The 16,248-nt window shown below is 40.4% G+C and overlaps 1 protein-coding gene across 5 annotated transcripts in view; it reads right to left on the minus strand.

The window, feature by feature from the left end:
* The window catches only part of GSK3B (glycogen synthase kinase 3 beta), a 145,011-nt gene that overhangs the window by 48,414 nt on the left and 80,349 nt on the right, over nt 1–16,248 (minus strand). For all 5 annotated transcript variants that reach the window (XM_040571805.1, XM_040571789.1, XM_040571782.1 and 2 more), the window contains 3 exons: nt 15,305–15,388; nt 3,200–3,310; nt 285–415 (listed from right to left, as the gene is read on the minus strand). In XM_040571805.1, coding sequence (XP_040427739.1) covers nt 285–415; nt 3,200–3,310; nt 15,305–15,388 — 326 coding nt within the window. The remainder of the gene's footprint in view (nt 1–284; nt 416–3,199; nt 3,311–15,304; nt 15,389–16,248) is intronic.

Below are 16,248 nucleotides of genomic sequence, written 5' to 3' on the forward strand. Positions count from 1 at the left end.
GCACAATATTTTGCCTATGCAATGGCATCTTTACTTTAATTTTTTGAATACCTGCACAAACAACAGGCTTTAATTTTAGTTCCCTCCCATGATACTATTTTCCAGCTCCATTTTTTTTAAATATGAAATCATTTTAAATATAAAACAAAGTATTAGTAATTTCCCTTCCAAAGCTACAAACAAACTTCTGAGGAACACTGAGAGCTTCTTTGCAAAATTTCACTAGTTTCTCTTTGAAAGAAATTGGTTTTACCATCCAGGCTTCAGGCCATAGACAAACTTACCTTCCGAAGTCGCAGAGTTTTAGGACAGCTGTATCAGGGTCCAGCAAGAGGTTCTGTGGTTTTATATCCCGGTGGCAGATCCCAAAGGAATGGATATAGGCTAAACTCCGGAACAGCTGATACATGTACAACTGGAACAGAGAAATACTGCATAAGGCATAGTTTCCCAGCCAAAACATGCTAAACAATTCACCTAGCACAAACTCTTATTAGAATAAAAAACAATCACTCAAAAAACAACCCTACTGAATTTATGTTAGTGCTGTGAAGATGTCCAGAAACTGGCATATCTTTTCACCTCCTGCCACATACCAACACAGGAGGTTCAAATTCATTCATTTGTTCTTTTGAAAATGAGCATACTTCCAAAGAAGTAATTATACCAGCTTTCCAACATTTAAAATATAACTGCAGAGCAAACAATGATGGTAGTCACAGAAAACATACACAAAATAAAGTCTCAGTTTGCTTTGCAATCTTTTCAGTCTCTTCATAAAAATGAAGTACGTGTATGATAGTGTCTCAACTTGTCACCAGAACGAATCTCTCAGTTTCTCTTGGTGAAGGGACAGACTCATTTTAATTTCAAACATTTGGGCAAAAAGAGAGGGCCTATGAAGACAACTGTTCTGAAAAAAAATTACAGAAGGCACAAAATAGTATGCTAAGAGAGGGTTTGCTCTTGTCCCCCTTTCAAAGCTGACCATCTCCTTAGCAATGAGGAATATAGCAAGGGGAGATGTTACAAAGTCAAGAGCATCACATAGGAAAAATACAGGACAACACAGGAATGTCCAGCTGCTGCAGCTACACACATTGGGCTACAAAGAATAAGAAGCTGCTGGACATACTTAGGGCTGTGTAGCATATAGAATCATAAAGGCATGGGAAAACCCAGGATCAGGTCTTGACAACAGGCAGCCAACGATTTGAAATTAGGCTTAAGGCTGGACACGACTGGAGTTGCACCTTCACATTTTCCTTTTCTAAAAGCACATTCTCCACACATCAGCTTTAAGAGTCTGTAAAACCAGGTGCAACTACTCGATATTGGTATCAAGCCATGTGTGCCTCACTCCCACCATTATCTTTGTCTTACACTCCCTCTCTCTCATTTTTGCTTGGTGGGAAGATACAAGCAAAAGAAGAATAGCCTGACTTCTGGCTCTGTTTTCAGTTTTTGTATTTGTTTGTCAAAACCACAACTCTGCACAAAGAAAAGCAAACAAACGCTTTCTGAATTGACTGTTCTAGACACGTTAAGTTTTTATTGTGCAAGTGTATTGCAAAATAATCCAGCAGATTGCTCTAAGTTGAGGAGTCAAGTCAACGCATGTGGAATTCATAAAGCATGCCTTCCATCTCAACATGGCAAACCCAAAATTTCCATGAATTTCCTACAGACTGTTAGAGGTTACAAATAAAATTTAATAAAAAGATTACTAGAAAAAATTCCCTGCAGTTCCTTAGCAGCTTCTTTGTTACCCAGGAAAGAGAAGCTCATCAAATAGGCATGGCCTGACCTTTGTTCTGTCAATGTATCTTCCAATTGCAAAAGCTTTAATGGCATCAAAGTCATGTGATCTCTTTTAAAACATAAGATTATGACAAAGGCTTGCTTTGTCAGAAAAACAAGGTAAGAACAGTCTTGCTGACTGTTCTACCTGGAATGGGAAGTCCCAAATATCCAGCAAGATGAAACAGCTGAAGCAGAGTTTTCTCTCAAAAGATAAGACTTTTTTTCCCCCAAAGTCCTCATAATGAACTGCAATTAGCACAAAAATATATAAATAAATTACTAAAACCTAAGCTAACAAGCTTTGGGAAGCATAAAACCTGAGGGCATGTTCCACCAACAGGCCAAACACAGGAGTGACCTCGCAGCAGAAATTCTTGTTGCTGAATGATAAGATTCTGTGCTTTCTTAAAAACAGGCAACAATGCAGGCTATTGCCAAAGCATGCAATTTACAATTTCTTCACATATAGTTATGGCACAACACTTTGTTATCAGAATAATTACTTTTTGCAACTTTCATCTTCTTTCAATCAAATTAAAGCTTATTATTCTGCCCACCTTAATGTTAAATGTTACATATTTAAAGACGAGCCTGGAGAAATCAATGCAAGTCAGAAACATTTGTTGCTAACTTCCATTTAGTGTTATCTGGATGCCATGTTAACAAGCTGATACAAAGTTAGCAACATGATCATTCACCAGCATGTGGACTGTGGTCACCACAATATATGAAATAGAATTATGAGACGCAGATGTGCCCCATGCTTGACAAAAAAATTAGATTTTATTCATTGCAAACCACTTTGTAAAAGACAATGAAAGATGCAGACAGCTCGAGTGCAGTTTTGAGGCTACAATTTGCATACAAACATCTTGCCCCCAAGTACCTCTTCAAGCTGAGTTGTGAAGCCAATGAGCTCCAAGTGCAGGGTAAGAGAAAAATGCACCTTTCATTCCCTCAGAAGCACGTGTAATCTTACTCATATGCCAGGAAAAGGGGAAGGTAACAGTTAAGAGAACACTATTCTTCCTGATATCCTCTTTGAATTCTTGACCTTTGTACTAGTTTGTCTTCATCTTCTCAGGATGCTGAAGCTGGTAACCTGGCTGGTGTCAGTCTCTAAACTGCTTGAAAACAAAACACCCCTCACTCCCCGGCCTCCCCCCAGCCCTTTCTGAGATGTCTGTAAAGTGAGAAATCAACTGCTGAAACTTAAGCCTTTTGTTCCTATTCTTCCTTCTCCATAGCATGAATTATCCTCATCTTTTTTTTCCTTGCCTCAAGATGTACGTGCTTCTAAAAATTTCGGAAAACTAATTATGTGAGAAGAGAGGTATCCAGAAAGTCTGTTCCTGTAATATACTTCTTCATCTAACCACAGCTATTAGTTACCTACCTTGACATAAATCATAGGGAGTGTCTGTTTGGCCCGACTATAATGTCTGGCAACTCTGTATACTGTTTCAGGAACATAGTCCAGCACCAAGTTGAGGTACACCTCATCTTTCTGAAAAAGAATAGAAGAGAAAAAGAAAATCAATAACAGTTTTGAAGCATGAAGTACAATAAAAGCATTCAGAAAAACTGACAGGTTGAGAAATCTGTGGACCTTCTAAGTACATCTTCAGTGGGCGTGTGAGCTGCCACCAAACTGTTTTTCCTCTAGGCTTAGGACCGGACCTGCGCTCTAATACCGAAGTCAAATTTATGTTTAAGGTCACATGAATCAATATGGTCTCTACCATAAGGCATTTTCTGATTATAAATGAGGACAAAGATTTAAATGTTCTGCCTACTCAATATTTTCATTAGGAGATATCACCTTGAAATATTTTCCTCATTATAAAAAGCAGGCTAACCAGCCCATTAGTCCCTACCCTGTCAAAACCCAAGAAGTGCAAACTTGGAATTATCCAACTCACACCCCACAACTACACATAAAAAGAAAAAGTTTAAAAACCCTCTTTTAGAAATGTTACTTTACTTTTACTGAACTGTTAAGAGGTTAATTACTAGCCATTAATATTACCTATTCACAGACAGCAACCCAATGTTAATATTCATAACCATTCTGTTTACAAGTATTTTGAAGTCCCAGTTTTGTCCAACTTAAGCTTACAAACTCATTCTGGGTAAAAGAGAACAAGATAAAAAAAATTCAAGAATCATTTTTATTATCTGGAATCAGGTTAGAGGTCTGTGTGAATGTAATACAAAGAAACAACAGAAGTAGCTTTATAATAAAGTACTTTGTTACAGAATATATTAGCAAAGGAAAGCAGGAACAAAGAGGAATTAAATGACACAGTGCTATAATCACATAGTGCCTAATTGTGGAAGAGATCATTTCAGTGGTAAAACAGGTCTTAAAAAGACTTCTGATATTTTAATGCAGTCTTCTGTGCAAATTATCAGGACTGCAAATAGATTTAATTATACCCTCCTCCCCCCAACATTAATTATATCAACCTGAAAATTTATTTTTGAAAGCTAGGTGAATTGAGCAGAAGTAACCTCTTCTGCACTTGCTGCATTAAGAACTGGGTCTTTCTACAGGAAAGGTGATACGGAGTGATACGCCATGGATGGGAGCTCCCAGGTCTTCAGCTGGAGCCCCCTTGTCAGCAGGTCCACTGCCTATGTGTTGTAATGCTTCTCAACTTGAAAACAAACCTCATTTAGCTGCAATTTAATAATATTACTGTGACTTAATTAGTCACTTAGAGCACAGTGTGGTGTTACTCTCACAGCTTTCCGTGTGCCTTAGCTGTCCCGATCCTGCCTGGGCAAGTAGCAGCAATCTCCGCTGGGTACATAAATGGCATGTAGTAACACACACACAAACACCTCGAATGCGTGATGTGTGAACAGCTGCTGGCTTTTGCATCATTTTCAAGATCTCTGTTCATTGTTATTTGACAACACATGCTTGTACTTTCAGGACATCTCAGCAGCTCTTGCCAGTACCTCTTAACAGGCCAAGTCACCTTGCAAGGACCTGCCTGCATCACTCTTCCCTACAAAAAGATGCTCTTCTTTAAACACCGCTGCTTAAATAACAGTGGTAACAGCATTGGGGCACTATGTGAATGCCAAAGGCCTGCTAGCTTGTGACTGCTCTTACTGAAATTTTCGCACTTTCTCTTCTGCAGAAACAATACTTCTTTCACCTTTCCCTTCAAGCCAACAAAAATCCACCACCACCCCCTACACTTAGGTCAGAATTTTCAAGGAATTAGTTATAATAAAATATACACCCTGAAAAATCAAGTTAACTTATGCCTGGTAAGACAGCCTGTATACCAAGAGAGCAAACAGTCTCATGAAAATGAGAATGTTTGATTCAGTGTAGATAAAACGTGATGAATGATTGCCTCTCAGAGAGCAGTGCAGTCATACTGGTAACAAGTCAATGTGCAAAGCACTCTGTTGCTAAGGTTGATTAATTTCTTTCAAAGAATTCATGTTCCATGTATCAAAAAAGATTTACGAGACATTAGACAAAAAAACGAGTAAAAATGGAATTATAGTGATTTCATTATCCTCTCACAATACAAGGAAAAGGAGACATAAAACTAATACATACGATTATTAAACTCTTTCTACACTACTTCACAGCAGTGAGTTTCAAGAAATAAAGAACTCTGCTTAGTTTGTACCATCTTTTTCACTTCTCTCCTCCATTTTGATTTTCATTTTTGCATTCTTTTGGAAATAAGACTAATTCAATGGTGTAACATGACAAGCACAAAGAGATGAGGACACCTCAGTTGCAGAGGTGGAGATCTTGCACCCCCCAGTCCCTGAGAGTTTTGATGCCAGCCACAGCACTTGAACAAACTACATGGGCTTTGCATGGTGTTCCTGTGTAAATGTCTATCACGTTATCACCTACAACATGTGATGGCACATTAACACCTTTTCCCCCAGCCAATGAACAAATTGTCTAGATCTATATATCTGATGGACCCAGAACTTTAATACAAAACTATAAAGGCCAGCCTTCTGCTGTTGGCTATGTAAGAAGCAACATACTCCACTCCTACCACAAGCAACTGACACTTCATAAGTGCCCTAAATAGCTACTTTCATGAATTAAAGATGATTCAAGTGTTCTGACCTACCTCCTCCTGATGTCACCTGGTACAACTCTGATAAACACTTAGAGTACAGTTTTCAAGAACTATCACCCTTCTCTGTGAGCATGATCTGGATGAAAATAACATCCAAATTACCAGGATTCCCCCAAACAAGGTTCAGTATGAGCCAGAAAGCAGTCATGGCCTGACAAGCTCTGAGGATGATGTAACCTGGTGTGCCTACCTCATGCATTCCTCCTCAACACATATTTTTCCAGTGACCCAGATGTATTACAACAGGAAACAGGGTGAGCTCAAAGAGCTTGCCAAATGAGGGCAATTGCTTCAGGATCAGGAGAAAGGATCGGGGCTTATCTTTCCGTTACAGGTAGCCTTCTTCAGACCTCACCAAGTATTCCACATCTGACTTGTTCCCACGCTAATGTTTTGAAATTGCTGGGCTGGGAACCAGCCAAGGTAACCTAACCATCAGGAGCACATCTGAAACACCTCTACAGAGCCCAGAAGGATCAGGAGTAGACTGCATCATGTAAGTGGCAGAAATCTAGTATAAAACATCATTAAATAACACATTCTTCCTTACAGACGTTGGGATTGAATAGATTATTAGCCTTCTTCCACAGCTCAAATGTTTAAGTGCATCCATGTTTTCCTGTGCTTGCTGCTCAGGTGATTACCATGTACGCTTTAAAAAGAAAAAGGGGGTGGGCAGGGAGCCAGATCCTGAAATACAGGATCAATGCATTTCATTAGGATTTTGACTTTAGCCCTGCAACTCATTTCTGGTCAATTGCCTCAAATGTTAGAAGCTGCTTTTTGTCACTTGGCAGACAAACTCTCAGCTGACACACGCTGCGCTTCTAAACACCTAAAGGCGCCAGAGCAAAATAACCATGGCCTTGTCATTGAACCAGCATGCATCTCTCAAGAACCAATAATTCAAGCACTATTTCACTTTGGAAACACTTCACAGAAATAAATACCATTACAGACTGTGCCACAGTGAGAGGCACGAGTAGGGCACAGGAGCCAAAGCATTCTTGCAGCTTATTTTTTGTTGTGTCAGAAATCAGAGATTAAACAGGCTGCAAGTACAGGCTCCAGCACATGAACATTAAACACTGCAAGGCTGAAGACCCAGTGAAAGTAAAAACATTACTGACATAGAAAAGGCTGCACGGAGGTCACAAACCCCAGTTTTAGAACTCTCCTCGCCTTCAGTCCACACAAGCAAACATGTTCTAAGCACCATCCAGTTGAGGCTCAGTATGGCAAATATAAACCATTAGCTGGTGAATTAAAGGATTCGCTCTTATGGATTGTCCCTTGCAGGAAAAGGACAAATATCCCTTCTCAACAAACCTCAGATTAATCCTGAGTGGTTTCTATCAGCTTTTGATTATTTTTTCCACAAATCACGCACTGTATTTACAACGTACAAAACTGCAATCAACATCAGTCAGTCACAGGACAACTACCTCCCCTACTCACCACTGACACAATGATAGAAGCCAGTCAGTTCATAAATGCCAAAGGACAGGCCGAAGGCAAAAGGAGAGAGGATCACAGGGCATGCTCTGAAGAATACATCAGCATCTAGGATGATGTCAAAACTTCTTGTCAACTGTCACTCCTACTCTGAGGAGAATTTCTCTAAGCACCAAGTAATACGATAAAAAGGCTATGAAACTGTTCTGGGTGTTCTTCTACGGTGACCAAACTTACTGGTCAGCATCTGGAAAGAGTGGTGAATATTTTCATTTCAGTTTTCATCTGTCATGTCAGTAACAGCGTGGAGGCAACTGTAAGGTTTGCAAGTGGTGTTTTTTTAATTTGTTTGTTTTTTAAATCCCAGCCCATTTCCCTGAGTTAGTTGGACTCCATATGATCAATTAAAGATAAGGAATATGCCTCAAGAATGCACTTCTTATTGAAATTATCCCAAGGCATCACTATTGGGACTATATGAGGTTAGTAAGCCTTCATTTTACTCAAATGGATCCCGTTTTCTTTACGGTATGAAAGAACTCCACCAATGTTGGGAAGATATGTGCTACGCATGTGGACTGTTAGTGTCAGGATGGCAGCTACACCAAGGGTTCTGTCAGAAAGTGCTGAAGGATTTAACTCGGATTTTGGAAGCCAGAAAACTGATTTTAGCATCTCATGTGGATTAAGCCTTCTTTCAGAGCGCATTACTTAAACACCAGAGTGTCAGCGTTAGGTAAGATACGCCCTTCACCCTGGTTACATTTAGACAATGTAAAAGGTACAAAGTCATGCTGGTTTTGCCCTCAATATAAAAAAAGAAAAAAGCTTTTACTTCTTAAAGCTACAACCAACACATAATCCAAACTCTTATCAGACACAGTAAGATGTACCTTCCTTCTCTTATCTTGAAGGCTGACGTGGTACTTTAAAGATACAACGCCTTTGGTGCTGCTTTTGAAGACAAAGCAAGAATTTGCAGCCTTCCATCTCTAACTACTTAGTAGCCGTGACAAATGGAAAAATTTAAAAATGCAAAAAATGCTGGAACTGACCTTATTTGTATGAAGGAATGGTGACATCCAGTGGCCACATGTGCGTGTTTATACTTACAGTTTACAACCACATCTATTTCCAAACAGAACCGTGGCTGCCATCAAAGTAAAGGAGTCCTAAGACTACATCTGCAGCTGCAGCTTTACCCAGGTAACTCCAGAGGAGTAAGAGAAGTTGAAGAATCAACTTAATACATCACTTAACACAATTGTTAAGTGTTCAGAAAGATACTATTTTCTACCGATACCACAAACATTGGGTAAAATATTTCCTTCTCTGTTCCCTCAGTGCCTATGACAGAGTTTGAGGAAATTACATGCGTCTCAAGCTTACTGCTCCTATATCTACCCATCAAAAGATTCCCAAACTGGCCCAAAATTCTCATTACTGTTCAGCATGATATAGTCTGAGGTAGGAACTGCCTATCCGAGCAGCTGTGATGGCAGCTTAAGGACAAAAGTAAAGCCAACCAATGTAATTTTATATATCAGATCTTTCCTGTGTCTGGCTCTAAAATAGTTATTTGCATCTCGTATCTTCGGTCACTGAAAAAGGCTACAGTACTAGGTGATGCACTAAGCCTTGTGTTCTAATGCAATACTTTTTCCCTTCATTAAAAAAATTGTTTTTCCCTCCAAACAAGACTGCAGTAAGGAAAAAGGTCCTTCCTCAAGACAATTTAGGAATGCCTGCCTATCTCATTTATTCTATGCCCTGTCAAGTCCTCATGCTTTTAGCTGTATTTCCAAGGAGAACTATTTCTGTGAAGTTGGAAGCAGCCTCCCAACATCTGAAAGCTGGAATCGATCTGTGATCTTTGACACAGGTGATCTATGGATATTTGAACATCTTTCAAGCAGAGACTATGCCATCAGCTGGCAACAAATCTGTGGGAAGGTGAAAATCAGCAGAGAAAGCTGGGATGTTGGGGCTGTCCTGCATACCTTGCCATGAAGGCAATAAGCAGAGCTGTTGCACACACATGATCTTCTTGCCTGCGTGCTACTTCCAGGCTGAGTGGAAATGTCTGAATCAGGATATACCCATGAAAGCAACCTAGGCAAGACAGCATACACTGTGTCTCCAAATTGCACCTGCCTCAGCACAAAAAATACTAGCTGCTCTCCTAACAGCCATCCAAGAAGATCGTAGAAGTGGCTAGAACTGGTAGAGTACTGGTTTGAGAAGACAAAAGTGACTCACCAGACATATGGGACAGGTCAGGGACCTAGAGAAATCACGGAGCCTTCCACTTCCACAGCGTGCATCGACCACAGAGGACCCACTGCTGCCTACTCCAAAGCCCTGCTGCAGGCAGGCATAACTGCTATTTCTGCTAACAAAACCTACTCAAAATCAGAGAGAGACCGCTCATAGCTGCAGCTGAGGAAGTTCCCAGCATGTTGCTAGCACTAGCAGCAGTAACTGATAATCATTATCTGATGACTGGTGCCTTTTTTGAAATGAGCTTGGCAGACCTCAGGCAAGGACTACAGAGCTACCAACATCACAAACTCACCGTAATTGGCATTAATTGCTCCTTTGTTGACAGCACAGCAGATCTGCCAAGGATTAAATGGATCGTAGTGACTAAATTCATCTGTAGTGATGGCCGTTCAGCACTTTACTAGGCCGATGCAAAACATTCGCATAGGCTGTGTCAATTTGGAATTGGGATCAAGGCTCTGTCATCAGTGGAGTATTTTGTGCAAAAACTGTCTTTTTGGGTGTGTGGGGTGGGTGTCACTCCTGCAAGAGAGAATGGCGATGCTCATGCCTCTGAAGGTGGAGGATGTACCTCTTCCTAACAGGGATATGATCCTGGAGAAACGCTAGCTGTTCAGCAAAGCCTGAATTTCCAACTGGCCAGTCGCTCCCTTCTTCCAAAGTTCTTCATTGCAGCTTAGTACATTGCTGCCAAAGCGCCTCTGAGCTGCATCTATAAACTGCTGTGCACTCTCTCCTGCGCATTTATTTTAAACCTCAGTCTAAGTCTATGGGAGTAAATTTCTACCCTGAGTCTGCATGGACTTTTGGCTGCACGCCTTCACAGCTGAGGCTAAATAAAACTAAAAATCAATTAAAGCATGCAGAAAGGCCAGCTCAGCCTCCACAAAAGAGTCAGCGTATTGCCTATTTGTGAGCTTTCATATGTTTTCTTCGACTACTCTGAATACCAAGCCACCTTAAAGAGAAAAAAACGTTACATAACCAGAGTCATGATTACTCAACTAAAACAGTATTTACTTCACTTTTATACAGTTTGATGCAGGAACAAATCTTTCCAGTGACCTCTCTTCCTCTTTTGGGCACGGATCAGGATCAGATCAATCAGACTATTAAACAATCAAAAACATCCACACAAGAAAACCTGACGGTTATGAAATACCACAAAGATGTATCCAAACCAGAAACGCAGAGAAATAAAATGGGGATTAGGAAACCTTATTTCAGGTTTTACATAGCTGAATAATTTCATTCAGCAGCCACTGATTTAAGATGATAGCTCGGGCTGCAAAACATTGGGGATTACTCTCAGCACAGGAGCCAAAGAGAGTGCTATTCAGTCTGTCCACATCCAGCCTCCCTTGGAGCATGGTTCAAAAGGTCCTCGGCAGAACTGAGCTAAAAATGACAGGCAGCAAGACTATCCCCTGCCCCTACATGCTTCACTACATCAACATCTACATTTTTGTATCATGTTGCAGTCCCTGAAATTAAGGAAAAGTAGCAATATCAAACCAGAAGAGTATGACTTCCTAATACAGTCTGACCTCCTAGAGGTAAGCTGACCAGCCAAGTGGGCAACTTGCTCAAGACCCTACCATGAGGCAGAATACCAAAAAAATACCACTACACACAGCAGAGTTGTCTAGCCCTACAATCCTGCCCATTTTTGCCATGGATTACCTGGTAAACCACTAATCAGAGAACTACGCGTGGAAAAGACTTGCAACTACTTCCATCAAGAGATTATTCCACACACAAATCAACCTACTAGTTGGTTCTTCTTTCTTCCCCTCTGTTTCTTTCCACTAGTCATAATTACAGGTTTTGGACTACTGAAAAGCACATTAGAACTACAAAAGTCAGTGTCCTGCTATCAGTCATCTCATAAAGCCTCGGAAAAAAAAGAAATCGGAATCTACTCTGGCAAACTCATTAAGGAAATCCTTTGGAAGAACCGAGTTACTCAGCAGGTCTGACAAACGTCTGTAAATTTAGAGAAAGACAGAACTGAGGAGGATATAGTTTATAGAAGCAAGCTGAATGCCAAGCCCGTCAACTGTCTTATTAACATATATTACATGCTCTCTGTGAGCTCTCTTAAACTGAAACTTATTAGTCAAACATGATTAATACATAGTCAGTATGTAAAACAATATATGTAATATATAGAAAGGTATAAATGTGTGCATATAAATGCATGTATTTATACACAAATATATACATGCATATATCTATTTAAGATATACCTATATAAAGGTAATATAAATTCAAAGATGCTCAGAAATGGGGGATTCACACAGTCACAGAAAACAAAGGAGAAGGAATCGGTCAAAGCCATGTTTGATATAGGAATTCCCTGCTGCTAATGCTGGATTGCTTTTGGTGAAGGCAGAAAAGAAGCTTAAATAAATGGAAGAAATAAAAATGAGAAGTTTATCTCAAGAAAAGAATATAGGGCATTCAAACACTTTAACCAATCCTATGGATAGCCCCTGAAAGGGTGAACAGAGCACTTCAAATCTCTACAAACTAACTATAACTTTAATGCAGCTAAAGAAGAGTTTCACTATCAAGTGTTATTTAGAACTGATTTTTGCTGTTGTTTCCAGATTTCTATCACAGAATTGAACTCTGTCTTGCTAGAATAAAACCAGTTTTAAGGTTGCTCAATGCCTAAAAATGCCTAACGCTTAAAATGAACTAACATGACTATTAGGCACACAGCTTTCAAAGAACACCCATCTAAATTACTGGATTTGGAGAAACCCTTTGAGGCACCTAGAAATCAAGACAAATTTAAGCTTCTCAGATATTAACAGAAAAAAATATATATACATATACATATATATATATATGGGCTTAGAGACACTGGTATCAAGCACCAGATAAAAGGAGAGAAGTCCAAGGAACGCTTCAGCTGGGACCAACACGTGGAGTGAACATGGCAGCATGAAAACGTTTATGCAAGAGAATCTTTGATATGTAGGGAACAAAATTAAGTTCAGTTTGAAACCATTTTATTAAAGGGATCAGCAGCATAATAGTTACTTCTGAAGCGTTCCCATCATTGCTTGACTTTAGTTAATTAACAATCCACTGCTATTAGTCTGTGTTTACTTTATGCTGAATTCTACATGAAGACAGTAAACTATTGAAGTTCCACTTATGCTGCTAGGATTTTCTGCTATACTTTCCTTGGATTTTCACACTACTCTTCCCACTGGACTCGGCTTCAAGAATTACTTTACAAAAAGCCCTGTGTATCTAGCATCGAAATCTGCAACTGCTTCCTATGTGCCCTTCCTGGTTACCCGATGGGACTCCAATGAGACCATCTTACACTTTTCTCCTTTTCTTCCACTCTCCAAAGAGCCAGCTGGATCATGACGGTAACATGAAGGAAAAGATGCTATTCCTTCCCAAGCTGACAGAAACATGAGAAAAGAGGCTATTTTTCCTCCCCAGCAGATGAGCTTCAGAACCCCAACTTGCTACTACGTAGAGCTTTTCCCAAACAGCAGCTGACAAACTAATTCGCAGTTAGCTGCACATGCTGCTGCCAAAGTGGAAATACAAGCCAATTATGCATCGTTCTGTGCAGAACTGCAGAGAGACCTTGCAACCTGAATAGGAACATTATCGCTGCTGACGCTGGGCTGAGTGCACCTTTGCCCTAGGGACTGGTTCACATTTGTCCCATTTTGCAACAAGGTGGTAGTGGAAGTCTCAAAGGCGCAAAGCAGAGGCACGAACAGAGAGGAGCAAAAGGAACTTGAAAGAAAACTTCTCCCTGAAGCATTAAGATTCACTTGTTGTGGGACAGAGGCTGCATTTTTAAAAACAAACCCAGCTCTGCCAAGAATTAGCCATGTGGAGTTGAAGCAGCTAAGTGGAAAATCTAGTCAACAAGCTCAACATCAAGTTAAAGATTTCCAAAAGAGTTTTACTTAAATTATTGTTAGAGAAGAACTCCTGGAACACTGTTCTCAAGTTTTAACACTTCCACTGTTTGAAAATTTCTGAAAGCTGTTAGATAAGGCAGTTGCCTTCTGCTTGTTCCCTGAAGTTCTACTTCCCACTGGCCAAGTTACAAACTGCTTTAAAAAATAAATATATAAAGAATCCATAAACAAGCCCTCCTTCTCAGTATTTCTATTCTTATAATTTCTGGTTACATGCTAAATGATCACAATATAACAACAATAAAACATTTCTACTGCACTACCACCAAAAGAACAGACATATCAAACTGTAAGTGCTCGCCAAAGAATTATAGGGGAGAGAAAGATGAAGGCATGATTTCCTCCACCCAAAAAAAAGGTTGAAAAAAGACATATATTTCTCCTCGATTCCTGCAAGCCGGTTCTGCAAGCTTTCTATGGACACAGGCAAGGCATAGGGCCAGGCATCCTCCAGGCATTCTCAGAGAGGTAACAACAGGGCTCCTCCAATTCTCCCTCTGTGCGCTGCACAGGGCTGCAGCGACCTGCCGCCGCCGACTCATCTTGGAGGCATCAGCTCCTTCCCTAGCTCCTGGAGACAAGGGGCAATGGCCATGAAGTGGTTTGCCTCTCCCATTCTGTCAACCCACAACACTGTGGCAGCCGCAGTTAATGGCCTTCCTACTGCTATCAGCTCAGGTACACAGTCCTTTTTAGCACTGCAAGGTGTACTGGCATCCGAAGGCAACTAAGGATATGATCTGCTTATAAAATGGTAAATTACAACATTCATACAAATTATTTTAATAATTTATATAAATATTTATAGCTATATACATATACAAAAGAGACCAGAGGTATTTCAGAAGGTCATCTAGCCTCACTCCCTACCTCCCAGTATTAATAACCTAACTCCCACATAAGCCAGACAGACTTTTTTTTTGTGGGGGGAGGGAGGGAGAGGAAAGGGGGATGACCTTAAGGGTAACCCTGCTTTATGAATGAGGTTGGACCAGATGTCAGCTTGATGCCCACTCCATCCTGAACTCTCCTGTAACTTCACATTAAAACAAAATCTTGTACTCCCTTTCAAAGAAAAAAAAAAAAAGGAACATTTTGAAAGAAAACACATGGCAACACCCACTTCTTGAGATTTATTAAATCCTGCTATCTGCTCCTTCCCGTGGTGTATAAACATTCTGATAAATGCTGCAATCACGTGATTACATTTTCTTTCCCCCTCTGATTTTGAAGCTTAGTTTCTATATGGTAGAGACACAAGGAAGGGGGACAGAGATATACAGAGACTGGGTTTGGGAAACATCACATTGGTGGTATAAATCTAGAGAGCTTAACGCTAAATCCTAGAAAACTATCTGTTCTTACAGAAAGGTAGTGCTAGAATGTGCGGATGAAGCCCTGCTGTGTTTAACTGAATTCAAGAAGAGGGAGAGTGTATCCAAATCTGTTTTGTTCTGCTACAATAATAACACTACTCCTCACGGACCACCACACTTCTACAAAGAAAGAGATCTGCTCCAAAACAACCTGTTTAGTACCACTACAGTGTTTTCTCAGCGTTAGCACATCTACTATCTTCACACTCTTTTTTGTCTCTATAAATTGAAACAGCTCAGTTTGGCCCAGATTGTTACTAGGAGGCATTTTCCAGTTTTTTGTTCTTACCTTCTCACCACTGGAGTAGAAGAAATAACGCAATCGGACAATGTTACAATGATCCAGCTTTCTCATAATCTGGAGCTCTCGGTTCTGAAAAATAAAAAAGAGAAAACCAAACAATTAGGAAAACTCTTGTACTGGTTTTGGCTAGCTGGTATTGTGCTGTGCTTTGGATTGAGGATGAGAATAAAGCTGATAACACACCCATATTTTACTCATTGCAGAGCAGTGCTTGCACTGAGTCGAGGACTTTTCAACTCCTCGTGCTGCCCTGCCAGTGAGGGGCTGGGGGTGCACAAGGAGCTGGGATGGCACAGAACCAGGACAGCTGACCCCAAGTGGCAAAAGGGACATCCCATACCAGGTGGCATCGTGCTCCTCAATAAACCCACGGGAGCTGGTCAGAGGGAGCTGCTGCATTGTGGGGTCCGTCCGGGCATCAGTCAGTTGGTGGTGAGAAACTGCATCATGCATCACTTGCTTTGTGATTCTTTATTATTTTTCCTTCCTTTTCTGTCCCATTAAACTGTCTTTATATCAGCCCACGAGTTTTACCTTTCTCCGGTGCTCTCCCCCATCCCAAATTGGGGGAGTGAGTGAATGGCTGTGTTGTGCTTAGCTGCCTGCCTGGTTAAACCACAACTCTTCTCTCAAGAAGCTAGAGTACTGCAATTAATACCTTAAAATTCAGATGTAGAAGCTGACAAACTAAGGATCCAAAGAACAACAGGAAGGTGGAAAGATGCAACAGCTTTCTTGTTGTAAGAATCACAGTTGATTAGTCTTCCAATTACTTTACCACTGAGAGTATCAACATCTTTGAGTCCATTTTCTCTCTAAAATACAGGCCCACAAATCCACTGCAAAACCCAGTAGTTACCTACTCACATTATCAAAGCTTCAGTGGTAAAAGCCAAGAAAACATTAACTTTGCATTTCTGTTTTCTGAT

This window comes from Cygnus olor, chromosome 1 (assembly GCF_009769625.2).
Source record: "Cygnus olor isolate bCygOlo1 chromosome 1, bCygOlo1.pri.v2, whole genome shotgun sequence".
Classification (NCBI taxonomy): Eukaryota; Metazoa; Chordata; class Aves; order Anseriformes; family Anatidae; genus Cygnus; species Cygnus olor.